Genomic DNA, 16,919 nt, shown 5'->3' with positions numbered 1-16,919 from the left:
GAGCCCCCCAGCCTTTAGTTTTCCAATAATCCAAGATATCAAGCTAGTCCCGAGGTCTTTTCCCAGGTTCTCAAAACAGGTTCATGTTGTTCCACTATTTCCATCAGTCAGTCAGAGATATTTATAATCCACAAAAGTTCAAAAGGGATTCTTCACTGTAACCACCAACTGTCTTGTTCTTCCCAGGTTAGTTTCCAGAATGAATTCTGTCTTCAATCTATCTCTAAACACCAGGTGCAGCAGTTCCCAAAACAAAGTGTTTAAATTCAGTCTCTTACCTAACTTAGTCACTTCCAAAATATTTCCTTTGTCCTGCACTTCTTTCTCCCTATTATATGTCTTAGCCAGTAGGTGTCGCCCTTACTTTCTCCGTTTGTACCAAAAGTTTTAAAAGCCTTAAGGAGGAACTCGCTATAACCACAGGTAAAGGAAAAACAACTAAAAAAAGGAATATTGTACATATCCATATCTTAGATAGTACCTTCCATTCGCTTCTCTCTCTTTTCACACAGATTTATAATCAACTCAAAACTTTCACTCACCATTTTCCTTTGGAGGGAAGAAAGACAATTCCTTCCCTCTTTCTCCCTCTTTCTTTTTAAAAGTACTTCTGAAGAACTGAATTTAATTCTAAGTAGAAATTAGGCAATCCTTACCCATATCCAATACACTGTTTCTCTTTCTGCCTTTTCTTTCGTGCTTTCTTCGTTCCAGCTGTCACAACTCTGGTTCAGCCATTATGGCCATCTTCTCCGCCTGTCAGGAAGTTTCTCTGGATCCAGCAAAGAGACCAACGTCCACAGAGCCCTTCCTATTTTCATCACCCCTACAGGGTGACTTTGGCCCCAAGGGACTTCCAGGCAAGCAGAAATCAGCTGAGCTTCATGAAGGTCCACTAGCCACAGCCATTCCACCATGATGTCAGCACTTTCAGTTCTCTTAAGCAAAGAATCACCATGACATGGATTTCTCAAATAGGTCTATGCGTATTCACTATGACAAGGAACCTAGAACGAAAACTTAATTTTTGAAGGGCTGTATGCATATAGTCCTTGGCATTGGAAAAATTGACTTATGAACGTTTTTCACACTTATGACTATTGAAGTATCCACATGGTCACGTGATCAAAATCCAGATGCTTAGCAACTGATTCACATTTATGATTGTTGCAGTGCCCTAGGGTCATGTGATCACCTTTTGCAATCTTCTGATAAGCACAGTCAATGGGGAAGCCAGATTCACTTAACAACTGTGTTACTAATTTAACAGGTGCAGTGATTCATTTAACAAATGTGGCAAGAAAAGTCATAAAATGGGGCAAAACTCACTTAACAAATTTCTCACTAATCAAAATAAATTTTGGGCTCAACTGTGGTCATAAGTTGAGGACTACCTGTACTTAATATTTTTTAAAAATAAGCATTCTATCATTTCTAGCTGGCTAGCGTGGGCTGGCTAGGGTTGGGGAAGGAAATTTGGATTAAAATATATGCTGATGAAACCCAGTAGGAAAGTTCTTAAAGGCTTATGTCAAATAATAAGTTTTGGGAAATTAAATATTCTAGAAAGCATATTGTGATATAATGAGTTGTTGAAATTTTTTATATTAGCAGTTGAATGAATTTTGATAATTTGATTTATTTCATTCTATGCAGCCATCTTTCAACAGTTCTGGGAAACAAGTTTGACCATGGAGCAGAAGCCATTGTGCCTACTCTATTTAACCTGGTCCCTAATAGCGCCAAAGTAATGGCAACTTCTGGATGTGCAGCTATTAGATTTATTATCCGTGTGAGTATATTTCTATGTTACTTTAAAAAGTTACTGCTAATTAGGCATATAACTTAATGATTACTAATAACCAAGCATTATTTTCAGCAAAATAAACTGTACATTTGCTGTAGGTAGACAATCTTCTATGGTAATAAAAATGCTTTCTTTCAAACAAAGAAACCCCAAATACAGGTAGTCCTTGACTTACAACCACAGATGGGACCAGAATTTATGTTGTTCAGTGAGCCAAACCCCGTTTTCTGACCTTTTATCATGGTTATTAATCATTGCAGTTGAGAAGTGAATAATGGTTGCTAAACAAATGTTTGTAAGTCGAGGACCTATAGAATCAAATTTGATGAACTTAAAATGAAGGTATAGGTTAGGTAGTTCTTGAGTTGTGACAGCAACTGGAACTGTAATTTCTATTATTAAGTGATGCGGTCAAAAACTGTGATGTCACATCCCCACATTGTTAAGTGACAGCAATCCCTGTAGTCTCCATTGCTGTCATTAAGTGAGGATAATGGGTTGCTAAGGGAGTACTTGAGCCATGGTGGCACAGTAATTTGAAGGCAGTAGTGCAGGCTACTTCTGCTGACTGCCTAATGCCAGCAGTTCACCAACTCAAGGTGGACCCAGTCTTCCATCCTTCCAAGGTGGTAAAATGAGGACCCAGATTGTTGAGGGCAATATGCTGACTCTGTAAACCACTTAGATAGGGCTGTATAGCACTGGGAAACTGTATATAAGTCTAAGTGCTATTGCTCTTTCTTCACAACTTCCTCCCAGCTTCCAACAACTAGAGTCAGTGGGAAAGCTGGCAGGAAGCTGCAAGTCCAGAAACCTTGCAAACAAGCAGGCAGGTGAATGAGAACCTGATGTCAGATGGAAGAGGGAGCAAGGGAGTGCACAGGTGGACAGGAAGATTCAGTATAAGTACAGTGGAGCTTGGGATGGCTGTTGCTGGTCAGCAAAAGTGTGCAAATGGTGCAGCATGAGTTGGAGAAGGGCATGAGGGATGTATGAGAGCTGGAAGTTTGGAAGGCTGCCCAGAAGTCTATAAGAGGCAAGGTGTAATTTGGGGAAGAGACCATGTAGATCATGGAGAGTGCTGGAAGGTGTGCAAGAGGTACCACGTGGGTTGGAGACAGTGCAAGGAAATATACAAATGGTTGATGCAAGCACAAAGGAGTTGAGGAAGATGTGCAGCTGAGGTAGACTTATCCCAGTGACTTGCAAAATTTTCTGCCAGCTTCTCCATTCGATTTCTGGAGGAACCAGAATGGAAGGTTGTAAATGGCAATTACATAATCACAGGACATTTGTCCACCAGGTGTAAATGCAGACAGGTTGCCATGCCCAGATCACAATAACATCCCATGATTGAGGGACACTGGGACAGAACATCAGGGACTATGATAACAATCATATAGTCAGTGCTGTTATAACTTGGAACAATTGCTGCTACAAATGGTTATAGGTTCAGAATTACTTGTAGTTTACATTAAGTGTGATGTCAATGAAGGTATGCATGGAAGTCCCAGTCCCCTCGTAATTTGCTGATTAGATTTCAATTGACTGTTTCTGCTTAAGGAAACATTCACCCGGTAGAAATAAGAAGAGTAGTATAGGAAATGCTATTTCATAGGTACATTAAATGTGGAATTAATTGTCAACATCTATAATTACAGTCTTCAGCTAGTAATTAGGGTTAATACTGGTATTTAGAGTTAGACTGGTACTTAGATTTAAAATGTATTAACCTTCTTCCACTGGAGAAGGAAATGGCAACCCACTCCAGTATCTTTGCCATGAAAACCCCATGGACATTACCAAAAAGCAAAAAAATATGACACCGGAAGATGAGTTCCTTAGGTCGGAAGGTGTCCAATATGCTACTGGGGAAGAACAAAGTACTAGTAGCACCAGAAAGAATGAAGCGACTGGATCAAAGCCAAAAGGACACTCAGCTGTGGATGTATCTGGTGGTGGAAAGTCCGATGCTGTAAAGATCTATACTCCATAGGAACCTGGAATGTAAGATCCATGAATCAAGGCAAGCTTGGATGTGGTCAAATGAGATGACAAGGCTGAACATTGACATCTTAGGAATCAGCACACTAAAATGGACAGGAATGGGTGAATTTAATTCAGATTACCATCAGATATACTACTGCAGGCAAGAATCCCTCAGAAGAAATGGGGTAGCCTTCATAGTCAATAAAAGAGAAAGCAGTACTGGGATACAATCTCCCAAATGACAGAATGATCTCAGTTCAAATCCAAGGCAAACCATTCAACATCACAGTAGTCCAAGTCTATGCCCCAACCACTGGTGCTGAAGAGGATGAAGTTGACCGGTCTATGAAGCCCTACAACATCTTCTAGAATTAACACCAAAAAAGATGTCCTTATCATCATGGAGGATTGGAATGGTAAAGTAGGAAGCCAAAATAACCAGAATAGCAGGTAAGTTTGGCCTTGGAGCACAAAATGAAGCAGGGCACAGGCTGGTAGAGTTTTGTCAAGAGAATACAATGGTCATAACAAACATATTCTCCTTTTCAACAACCCAAGAGACGACTCTACACATGGACATCACCAGATGGTCAACACAGAAATTAGATTGACTATGTGCTCTGCAGCCAAAGATGGAGAAACTCTATATAGTCAGTAAAAACAAGACCAGGAGCTGACTGTGGCTCAAATCATGAGCTTCTTGATGCAAAATTTAGGCTTAAATTGAAGAAAGTAGGGGAAAGCACTAGGTCATTCAGGTGTGAATTAAATCATATCCCTGATGAATATACATACAGTAGAGGTGACAAATAGAGTTAAGGAATTAGATCTGATAGACAGAGTGCCTGAAGAACTAATGGATGGAGGTTTGCAACATTGTACTAGAGGTAGCAACTAAAACCACCCCAAAGAAAAAGAAATGCAAGAAAGCAAAATGGCTATCAGAGGAAGCTTTAAAAATAGCTGAGGAAAGAAGGGAAGCGAAAGGCAAGGGAGAAAAGAAAGATACACCCAATTGAATGCAGAATTCCAGAGAATAGCTAGAAGAGATAAGAATGCCTTCTTAAATGACCAGTGCAAAGAAATAGAAGAAAACAATAGAATAGGGAGGACCAGAGATCTCTTCAAGAAAATTGGAGATATGAAGGGAACTTTTTATGCAAAGATGGGCATGATAAAGGACCAAAATGGCAAGGACCTAATAGAGGCAGAAGAGATTAAGAAGAGGTAGCAAAATTACACAGAAGAACTATACAAGAACGAGCTTAATGTCCCTGATAACCACGATGGGATGTTCACTGACCTCGAGTCAGACATCCTAGAATGTGAAGTCAAATAGGCCTAAGGAAGTCTGAGCAACAAGAAAGCTAGTGGAAGTGACAATATTCCAGCTGAGCTATTCAAAAGTTTAAAAGACGATACAGTGCAAGTGCTACACTCAATTTGCCAGAAAATTAGGAAAATTCAACAATGGCCACAGGATTGGACAATGTCAGTTTACATTCCAATTCCAAAGAAGGGCAATGCCAAAGAATCTTCAAACTACTGCACCATTACACTCATTTCACATACTAACTAAGTTATACTCAAAATCCTACAAGCTAGGCTCCAGCACTATGTGGACTGAGAAATACCAGAAGTACAGCAGGATTTCAGAGAGACAGAGGAACTAGAGATCAAATTGCCAACATATGCTGGATCATGGAGAAAGCTAATGTTGTGGCCCGCCAGCGGCCAGCAGAGCTGGTGGCAGACTCAGATAGTGAAGAGATTGTGGGGGAACATGGGCCAGTCCTGGAGTCTGGGGAAGTGATAAGTGATAAGTGCTCTGCGTCAGAGGCAGAGATGGGGCCAGGGCTGTCTGACAGTTATCAGCTGCCTTTGGAGTTGGCTATCAGTGGGGGCAGAAGAACAGCTGGAGCCTGTTCCCAATGTGCGCATGCGTAGAGCTACCAGGAGAAGGGAACAGTTAAGGAACAAGGGTCGACTCGGGAGTAGAGCCACAGGTGGACAGTGAATGGCCCCTCCTATAGGGAACAAAGAGGAGCAAAAGGGGAATGATGTTTGCAGGAGACAATTAGTTCATTTAATTAGTGTGAAATTTGTTTGTGACTTTCAGAGATTCCTTGCCAAGTATTTTCTTGTATAGCATTGCACTTGGAAGCTATCGGCCTAGCAATTCTCCAAGCCTGATAAAGTTTGTGGTTGCAATTTATCCTTGAAAGACTGTTTGCCAGGACTTTGCTAGATGTGAATGATAGGAATTCACATCAGTCTAATAAAAAGGGGTTTTGTTGGGACAAGGAGTCTGTTTTGTAATTTTGTGAAGCCTAGGTCTGAACAGCAAGGAATTCCAGAAAAACATCTACTTCTGCTTCATTGACTACATTAAAGCCTTTGATTGTGTGGATCACAACAAATTGTGGCAAGTTCTTAAAAGCGATGAGAGTACTAGACCATCTTATTTGTTTCTTGAGAAACCTATATGCGGGTCAAGAAGAAATAGTGAGAACTGGACATGGAACCACTGTGGTTCAAAATTGAGAAGGAATTTGTGAAGACTGTATACTGTCATCCTGCCTATTTAACTTATATGCAGAGCACATCATGAGAAAGGCGGGGCTAGATGAATCACAAATTGGAATTAAGATTGCTGGGAGAAATATCAACAACATCAGATATGTAGATTTAGTTTACTTTACTATATTGTCATTGCACCTCGTACAATAAAATTAAATACAATCTTCAGTGTACATTATGACTATGAAAATAAACACAAACACACATCCTTCACATTCTATACATTGAATTGAAAACTCCTGATATTGCATTAATATTGCACTATACAGAGGACAGGGACGTGCAGAGGTGGAGAAGACCAGCTGCGGTTTCCGAATACCTCTTCTTGTGTCTGGAGCGATCCCCAGAGGATACACGAACCCCGGAGAGGTTCGTGTCAGCATAGGGAACTCTCGGGTTGCAGTGTGGGGGAAGGCAACCTCCTGGCAACAAAGGGAAGAGCCCCTGAGCCCAGCGCAAAAGAGCCAGCTGCCAGTCTATGGCGGCTCCAAAGCCCGGTCTGCCACCAATGTGACTAAGCGAGAAAGTGACAGCCGGTAAAATCGGAGTAGAAAGAGGTGCAGAAAGACTATAGTATTGAAGAGTGAGATTGGCGTGAGATTTCTTTTCCTGGATGTGAGCAGCATTTTTTGGAAGCTGGTCAGAAAAGCGGCCAGAAAAGTGGCTTGAAAAGCGAAAGTGTGACAAGTGTGGGTGGAAAGGCTTGATCGTTAAAGCGAAAGTGTGGATCACAGCGTCTGAAAGGAGAAACTTGTGGAGAGAAGAAGAATACCGGAAAACTAAGAGATCGGAGGACTTGAACTTGTGAGTGGTTTGCTATTTGGGATTAGTTTCTTGATAAAATTTGAAGAGGAAAGAGGTGACGGAGGAGAAAGAAACGCGGCGCTGAAAGCGATTTATTGACTCTTTGAACTGAGCGTAACAGGATTATAGACCCTATTTAGCACTGTTTGTAGGACAGATTGCTAAGCGATTAGAGATTTGGACATTGGACTTAAAAGTGGACTTAAAAGTGTGGGGAAAAGGAAAAAAGGAAAAAGAGGAAGAAGAAAGAGATTAACTGAAGGCTGGGAAAGATTGACTGCTGACAGCGATTAGTCAGCACTTCTCACCATTCTCCTTCCGGTGTGCCGACAAAGAAATACAAAAACCGAAAATCTTTAGCGTTGAGTTTGATCGCAAAATTCTATCTCTTTACCACCTGGGCATTATTTCTATACTATTATTTCTGCAGTATTTCTACAAACTTAATTTCTTGTCTTCCGCTTATTGACTTTCTGAAGTTAAGGTAAATTTCTCTTTCTTTCTACTCTTTCTCTTCTTTTCTTCTCTTTCTTTTTCTCTTAATAACATTTATAAATTCATTTATGTAAAGGTATACTGATTTCACAGATCTCAGTGCCAATTGATTTGTTTGTTTTGAATAATTAACAACAACAAAGATTGTAAAATACTACTGATTTAGAATAGTTAGAATATTTAATATTAATATTCATCTATAGCATAAGATAAAGGTTTATAGGGATTTGGAAATTTTAGGAATGTTTTAAAGTGGTAACTGGGTTTGATTTGATATATTATTTGTTATGAATATTTATATTTGGCATACAATCCTATCTTAAAGAATACTATATAATATCGGATAGTGCTCTATAATACGGGAATATAGACTGCCCATCTATATATCTGACTGAAGTAATAGAACAGAATCCTTAATTCAGGAGCAATAACACTGAATGGTGATTTGGGACAATATAATTAGCATAGTTCAACAGCAAAAACAAATCCTAAAAGAGATGACCTCCACGACAACTACGGCCCTGAAAACAGGAAGGAAGACTACCCCAACCCTAACGACTACTTTGACATCAGCCTCACCAACAATCCAAAAAACTATTGAAGAATCTCTAACAGGAGAAAAACAACCTAACATCTCCAATGCCAACATACAAGCTACCCTACTATCTTTGCAAGAATCAATGTCCAAAATGCAAGAAATAATGATTAAGAACCATAATGAAACTAGAGCGGACATTAGTGAATTAAAGGAAGAGATGGGTAAGCTCAAAGCGGAAATGAAAGCAGATATACTTAAGATGGAGGATAAGATAGGGACATTGCAACAGGCGATGGAAAAAATGAAATAAAGATAAAAGAAATATAGAAAGGACAGAACAAATAGAGAAGAAATTAGAAAGGGCAGACGAAGAATTCAATAACGTAACCAGAGAAACGGAAGACTCCCTGGTCCATCTTGAAATGGATAAAGCAACGGCATATTTGAGATTTCAGAATGTGGAGGAATCGAAGAATGAAGAATTAGAGCAACTAATGGCAGGATTATTGGCTGAACTGTTAGAGAAAGAAAAAGATGATCTACTTAAGGAATTCGACGAGGTGTATAGGGTCAGCACCAGTTACGCAAGACGCCACAATTGTCCGAGAGAGATTCATATCCGTTTCACAAGAAGATGTGTGAGAGATTTAATACTCAGATTGTCTAGAGATGAAACAATAACATACAAGGGAAAAGAGATCATGATCCTTAAACAAATCCCAAGAAAAGTGAGGGTCATAAGACAAGATTACAAATTTCTAGCTAATTATTTAAATAAAAAAGGAATTCCATTTAAATGGCTAATCCCGGAAGGGATGCTAATAACATGGAAAGAAAGAAAAATTAAAATAGACTCTATAGAACAGGCACAAGACTTCCATGAACAGTTAACAGCCACAGACGATCAATTCACTAAGGAGGAAACCAAAAGGAACCTGCAGGAAGATCGCAACCGCTATAGAAATAAAAAAGAAAGACCCCTCCAAAACCAAAGGAACGATAACCCACAACCAGAGAGAGAAGAACCAATCCCACAACAACCGCAAGAAGAGAGCTGAATTATCACAAGACAAAAAGCTAAACAGACCTAGGTAAATGGAAGAAGGAAAGAAACTAATTTCCATTAATATAAATGGTTTAAACCTAACATCTAAAAGGAAAAGGATATTAACCAAACTAACTAGACAAAATGCCGATATAATATGCCTACAAGAAACACATATCAGGAAAAATGATGAAAGATATTTAATTTGCCTGAAACTTGGGAAGCTATTCACAGCTCCAGCAGATAAACATAAAAAGAAAGGAATTGCAATATATGTGAAAGATGATTTAAAAGCAGATCTAATTTGGTCAGACCCGGAAGGAAGAACTCTGGTTGTACAAATCTCGATTAATTTTATTACATTTTTATTGGTAGCAATTTATGCTCCAAATGAAGAACAAGGAAATTTTTTTAAAGATCACCACCAAAAAATAATAGGTTTTGAAAAAAGGAACATTTGCTTGATAGGCGACTTTAACTCTATTGCTGACCATCAAAAAGACCATTGTAATGCGAGTAAGAACAAAAAAGGGAAAAGAGAATTCTCTAAACCCTGTAAGGATATGATGAAGGAACTAAATTTAGTAGATTTATGGAGAAAAATAAACCCAGAAGATAAACAATTTACATATTATTCTAATCCGCATAAAATATGGACAAGAATAGATATGGCCTGGATGAATGGGGAATTGGCAAATGAAATAAAAGAAATTGAAATTTTACCAAATGAATGGGCCGACCACAACCCAATTCAAATAATTTGGAGAGGCAGGAGAAAAACAAAGAAAAGATGGACATTAAATACTCATTTAATAAGTGAAGAAGAGTACATTAATAAGCTGAGAGAGGAATTAAATTATTTCCTAAAAGAAAATAACAATGAAACAACCTCGAAACAAAATATCTGGGATACAATGAAGGCAATCATAAGAGGAATAACAATCTCTTATAATGCCATGAGAAACAAAAGAAAACATGCCCAACAAAACAAATTACAACAGGAATTAGAAATTCAATTACAAAAAACTCCTAAAAACCAAAGAATACAAAATCAGTTAATAACAATTAAACATAAATTGAATCTACTTGAACAAGAAAAAATGGAAATTAACCTGAAAATGACCAAACAAACTTATTTTGAGTATGCAAATAAACCAGGAAGATGGTTATCCCACAAAATTAAAAAAGGGAAAGAAAAGAGATTGATACATCAACTAATGGACGAGAAGGGCGATTTACAACACGAGATAGAGAAGAAAAAAGATATCACTTACAATTACTTCCAAAGATTATACAAAAAGGAAGAAGTCAACGAAGATAAAATAAGGAACTATCTAGAGGAAACGAATGACAAAGTAATTGGAGAGGAAGGGATAGAATTACTAAATAAAGATATTACATGGTCTGAATTGAAGTCAGCAATAGAGAATCAAAGTAATAATAAAACCCCAGGACCAGATGGGATTCCGGCAGAATTATACAAAGCAACAATGGAATTAGTTGGACCACTGATGTTGGAAGTGTTTAATGAGGTACTTCTAGCAGCTAAGATGCCAGACTCGTGGAGGGGAGCATTGATTTCGCTAATCCCGAAGGAGGATGTAGACCACAGATATATTAATAATTACAGACCAATCTCTCTTCTAAACACTGATTACAAATTATTCACCTCTATTATAACCAATAGATTAAAACAAGTTTTAAACCTACACATTCATGAAGATCAAAATGGATTCCTTCCGTCTCGACAAATAAAGAACAATTTAAGAACAGTTATTGATGTCTTAGAATTCTATGAAGCCCATCCGGAGAAACAATTCGCACTTATGTTCTTAGACGCAGAAAAAGCATTTGACAACCTAAATTGGCATTTTCTAATTCAAAAAATTTATAATATGAGTCTTGGCACAAAATTTGAAAATATTATAACAACAATTTACGACATGCAACAGACCAATATCTTAATAAATGGGGAACAAACAGGTCCTATAAATATAGAAAAAGGTGTTAGACAGGGCTGCCCTCTCTTACCTCTTCTCTTCATATTCGCACTAGAAACACTTTTAACACGCATTAGGCAAAATTCTGAAATTAAAGGATTGAGGATCAAATCAGAAGAATATAAACTACAAGCGTTTGCTGACGACATGGTCTTCTTTCTGGAGGAACCTATAGAGAAAGGATACAACCTAATAAAAGAATTAGAACGATTTGGCGCAGTTGCAGGACTAAAAATTAATAGAAAAAAGACAAAATTAATTACCAAAAACTTAACAGAAAATCAGAAGAAAGAATTAGAGGTAACGATGGGGATACAGGTAACCAAAAGAGTCAAATATCTAGGAATATGGTTAACACCACAAGGTAAATCACTTAAAGAGAATAATTATGATAAATTACTCCAACAAGTAAAGAAAGATTTAGAAGCCTGGAGCAAGTTGCAGCTTTCTTTATTGGGCAGGATTACTTCGATTAAAATGAACATACTACCAAAATTTCTATACCTATTTCAGACAATCCCAATCAAATTACATAAAAAATTCTTTGAAGAACTAAATAAGATAACACTCAAATTTATTTGGCAGGGAAAGAAAGCTAGGATTAATGTAAAGGCATTACAAGATGCGAAGAGTAGAGGGGGACTAGCTCTTCCAAATTGGGAATCATATTACACGGCAGCCACCTTACTATGGCTAAAAGATTGGGTGAACCTACTTAATAAAAGAACTCTATTATTAGAAGGGCACGATCTCCAGAGAGGGTGGCACGCCTTTTTATGGGAAGTGGGGAAACCTAAGCAGTCATACTTCCATAGACATCTTATTAGGGACTCACTACTAACTAACTGGAAAAAAGTACGCAAAAAACACTATCTAAAAATACTGATTTGGCTATCAACAATGGAGGCAATGGTACACCCTAATAATCTGGACATAACAAAAATGATTAAATACAAAGATTTATTAGACCCACAAGGAAAACTGAAAACACGACAAGAACTACAAGAGCGAGGATTTAAAATTGATCAGTGGTTATATATTCAAATCCACAGTAGATATAAACAAGACATCAAAGATTTTGGAATTTATAATAAACCGCAGTACTTAGATAAAATTTTATTAGGACCCAATAAAAAGAATATATCTATATTTTACAAATACTTACTGGAAGTAGAACTAGAACAGGAGATAGTCAAAGGAAATATGATAGCCTGGAGCAGGAATGTGGGACGAAGTATTACACTACCAGAATGGGAAAGGATTTGGAATAGAAATATTAAGATCACAAAATCAGCAGCTTATAAAGAAAATACATACAAAATGTTTTATAGATGGCATCTACCCCCTTCGAGGCTGGCGAAAATGCACCCCAACGCGAGTCCTAAATGCTGGAAATGCAAAAGCATAGATGGAACCTTTTTCCACATGTGGTGGTCATGCAAGGAATCCCAGAAATACTGGCAAAAAATTAGAAAATGGTTGGAGGAGATAACCAAAGAACAAATACAAATACAAATACAAACCAGAGTCCTTCCTATTAGGGATTTTCGACAAACAATTATCAAAAAAGATGAAGCATATAACAATTCACATTCTAACTGCTGCCAGGCTAGCGTTTGCGCAGTGCTGGAAATTACCTTACACTCCCACAGATGGTTATCCAGGAAATATTAGAGTGCGCAGAAATGGACAAATTAACTCTAGCCTTAAAAAACAAAGAGTCCTCAATATATTACAATAATTGGAACCCTTGGTATGATTGGTTAATTCAAAGACAGACCGTTTATAAGAGAAACCTAGTTGAGAGTAATTTAAGTATAGATACCGATAAGATACGCGTATATGATACAACTTAAGAAGAATAGATTTTACAGACTGTCAAAAAGGATATTGTTTATTTTTAAATGTTTCTTTTTCATTCTCTTTCTTTTTTCTTCCCATTTTCTTTCCTTTTACACCTCTCTCTTTCTTTCTCTTCTTGGCCTTTGTCAAGACCTTGTTTTTTTGTGTATGTGTTGTAGATCTGTTTTTAATTGTAAAATCAATAAAATTTATTTAAAAAAAAAATTGCACTATACAGTAGAATTCAATAGAGTTACTGCCCTGGGATAGAAGCTGTTTTTCAGCCTCTTTGTCCTTGTTTTTATTATCCTGTACAATCTGCTATATGGTAATAGTTCAAAAAAAACATGCCCAGGATAAGATGGGTCTTTGAGAATGTTTTGAACTTTCTTAAGGCAGCGTGGCTATAAAGCTCTCCCAAAGAGGGGAGAGGACAACTAATGATCATCTGGGCAATGACGTTAACCCTCTGGAGTGCTGTCCTATCTGCCACTGTGCAATTGGCAAACCATACACAGATGCAGTAAGTTAGACACTCTCTATGGTGCAGCGGTAGAAGGTCACCACAATTTTTCATTTAGTTGTTATTTTCTGAGAAGTCTCAGGTAGTATAATTTGTGCTGGGCACTTTTGACCAGTGCTGCAATGTGCCCCCTCCCCCACACACACACACTCAGGTCCTCTTTTATGGTAACACCTAGAAACTTAAAACTGGCCACTTGCTCCACTTGGTCTCCATTTAGTAATAGTATTACTAGCGTGAGTAGGAGCAGTCATGCACATAAAGAGTATAGAGTAAGGGACTCAACACGCAACCCTGTGGTGTACCAGTGTTAAGAATAAGGGCTGAAGAGGTATGATTACCTAATCTGACCCTCTGTGAGCGGCCAGATAGGAAATCCGTAATCCAAAGGCAGATTGAATAAGAAAGTCCAAGGTCCAGAAGTTTAGACACTGGTCTGTGTGGAAGAATTGTGTTAAATGCAGAACTAAAATCTACAAAAAGCATCCTCACATAGCACACACTCTCCCCCCGCTGTTCCAGATGAATCAGAGCAGTGTGAAGAGTGATGGCTATAGCATCCTCTGTAGATCTATTTCTTCTGTATGCAAACGTGTTTTTCAAATGTATGTGAAAGACCAGAAATGATGTGTCGGCAGACCAATTTCTCAAAGTACTTATGATGATAGGAGTAAGTGGCACTGGTCTGTAAGCATTGAGGTTATTGATAGGGAACTTCTTTGGCAGTGGAACAATGGTGGAAGCCTTCAAACAAGATGGAAGAGTGGACTGGGATAAAGACCGATTGAAGATCCTGGTAAAGACTCCAGCCTTAAGATACTACACAGGCATCACATCAAGACTGCCTTCAAAACAGACAGAAAAATAGCAGCCATCCTAAGAAAGCCCAAAGATAAACTTGACCTGGAAAACCAAGGTATATATGAAGTCCCCTGTGCATCATGCCCTGCCACATACATCGGACAGACCAATAGAAGAATAAGTACCCGCCTGGATGAACACAAAAATGAAGTAAAAAAGCTGGAACACACTTCCTCACTAGTCTAACACATGAAAGCCACAGGTCATAGCATCGACTTCAATGGCACCAAAACCCTAGCCACTATAGAAAACCCCAGCTACAGAATTACCAGAGAAGCCATAGAAATTGAAAAAAGAACTGATAGCATGAATAGAAGAGATGACTCCACCAGACTAATTATCTGGAAGCCTGCACTCACAAACAAAAAAATCTCCACACCACAAGAAATTAAAAGACGCTTGCTCCTGGGAGGAAAGCTATGGCAAATCTAGATAGCATGTTAAAAAGCAGAGGCATCACCTTGCCAACAAAAGTGCGTATAGTCAAGGCTATGGTTTTCCCAGTTGCAATGTATGGCTGTGAAAGCTGGACCATAAGGAAGGCTGAGCGCCAACGAATTGAGGCCTTTGAACTATGGTGCTTGAGAAGCCTCCTGTGAATCCCTTGGACTGCATGGTGATCAAACCAGTTAGTCCTAGAGGAGATCAACTCTGATTGCTCTTTAGAAGGCCAAATCATGAAGATGAAACTCAAATACTTTGGCCACCTAATGAGAAGGAAGGATTCACTGGAGAAGAGCCTAATGCTGGGAACGATTGAGAGCAAAAGAAGAAGGGGACAGCAGAGAATGATGAAGTCACTGAAGGCATGAGCTTAAATGGACTCCAGGGGATGGTAGAGGACAAGAAGGCCTGGAGCAATGTTGTCCATGGGGTCGCAATGGGTCGGACACAACTTCGGGACTAACAACAAAAACCTTCTTCTTCATGAGTAGTTTCCTTCTGAGAAACTATTGAATATAAAAGCTGAAGAGCAATATGCTATGTGATGAGCATGCATACCATATGATGGAAATGTTATAGATTTTAGGTCCTATAGCTGGATTGCAGATTTAGGCTGAACAGTGTTGATAATCCCCTGGCATGATCTAGTGATATACTCTAATTGGAAAAAAAATGTATATTGATTAAAGTTAAAGATACCGTTTGTTTAGCCTTCTGTATTTGTTGAATCCACTAATCAACTGGCAGAAATAGCTGTTATAAAAGTCTAGAAATGTACTGATCTACACTTGATCATTTATGTTGTGTATTGCACTTTTATTTGCTTATTTTAAAAGCTCTGCTATGTGCTGAGAAGCAATTGTGACATTGTTCTTCCAGATGCATCCGGCATCATCATGAGTAGTATAATGTGGTTAGGAAGGGCTAGAGTGTTTTCATCTTTATTAATAACATAGTTATACCAGTCAGTATAGTTTATATATATTTATGTATCGTATATGTTTTGTTTTATATAAAACTGATAATAAGAGAAAAACATTGCCCGAATACTAATAACAGTTCTGCTAGTTCTGAAAACTACTAGAATGGGGCTTGAGATGTTACAAATGTTGCATTTGAAAAACATTTGCTAATTACATCAAGCAATAAATATAAAAAAGATGTGATTTTTCATAATGTTCTGCAATATTTCAGTCAGAATGCCCTCTTTTATATACATTGAATGTAGTACAAATGTAACAGAATAACATTTTATATGCAACTATTTAATTTAAATACCACCATCTGAAACTTAACTGGTTTATTAATTTATTTTACTTGGATTAAAATTGGACTTATGCTCATTTGAAGTCCTTCTTTGAGAGAGGATTGTGTATACATTTAAAGATAAACATTTAAAGAACTGTTTTTAATATTTGAATTAGAACAGATTGAAATGTATCTATCCAAGCCTTAAAATCTGTAAAACCATATTCCAACTAAATTGCAAATGAAGTAAGACAAAAGCGTTTATTATTTTGTGTTTTATTCCTTCATTTGTTTGTGAGACACTCAGAAATGGATGTACAGTATGGAGATTAATTGATTAACATCGCTTCTGTTGAATCCATTCAGCTAGATTTCAGGATATTTTTTTTCTTTTCAGCATACACATGTGCCAAGACTCATACCTTTAATAACCAGCAACTGTACCTCAAAATCTGTGGCAGTAAGGAGGTGAGGGTTTTGAATTTTAACCTTTGAATGTTACATTAACCAATATTAGAAAAATATGAATCTCTCTAATAACAATTTTAATCGCTGTCAATTTCCCACCCTTATAATCTGACATGAAGTTCACTTTAAGAAAAAATAATAGACTTACATTTCACATTTTAATAAATGGAAATAAATATTAAGAATGACTTTTGCCATAATATATAGTTACATCTACAAGGGATATTTTTCAGAATTAGGACATAGGACTTTGCTGACAGTTATCAAGTTAGAAC

General features: G+C 37.7%; 1 protein-coding gene across 49 annotated transcripts in view; it reads left to right on the top strand.

The window, feature by feature from the left end:
• CLASP2 (cytoplasmic linker associated protein 2) overlaps window positions 1-16,919 on the top strand; it is a 322,288-nt gene that overhangs the window by 163,918 nt on the left and 141,451 nt on the right. For all 49 annotated transcript variants that reach the window (XM_087945672.1, XM_087945669.1, XM_087945644.1 and 46 more), the window contains 2 exons: window positions 1,657-1,792; window positions 16,574-16,644. In XM_087945672.1, the coding sequence (XP_087801798.1) occupies window positions 1,657-1,792; window positions 16,574-16,644 (207 nt within the window). The remainder of the gene's footprint in view (window positions 1-1,656; window positions 1,793-16,573; window positions 16,645-16,919) is intronic.

This window comes from Notechis scutatus, chromosome Z (genome assembly GCF_049901735.1).
Source record: "Notechis scutatus isolate UNSWTSFEM ecotype Mainland chromosome Z, rNotScu1.2, whole genome shotgun sequence".
NCBI lineage: Eukaryota > Metazoa > Chordata > Lepidosauria > Squamata > Elapidae > Notechis > Notechis scutatus.
The sequence above is the reverse complement of the archived record's forward strand: the minus strand, read 5'-3'. Positions and strand labels throughout refer to the sequence as shown.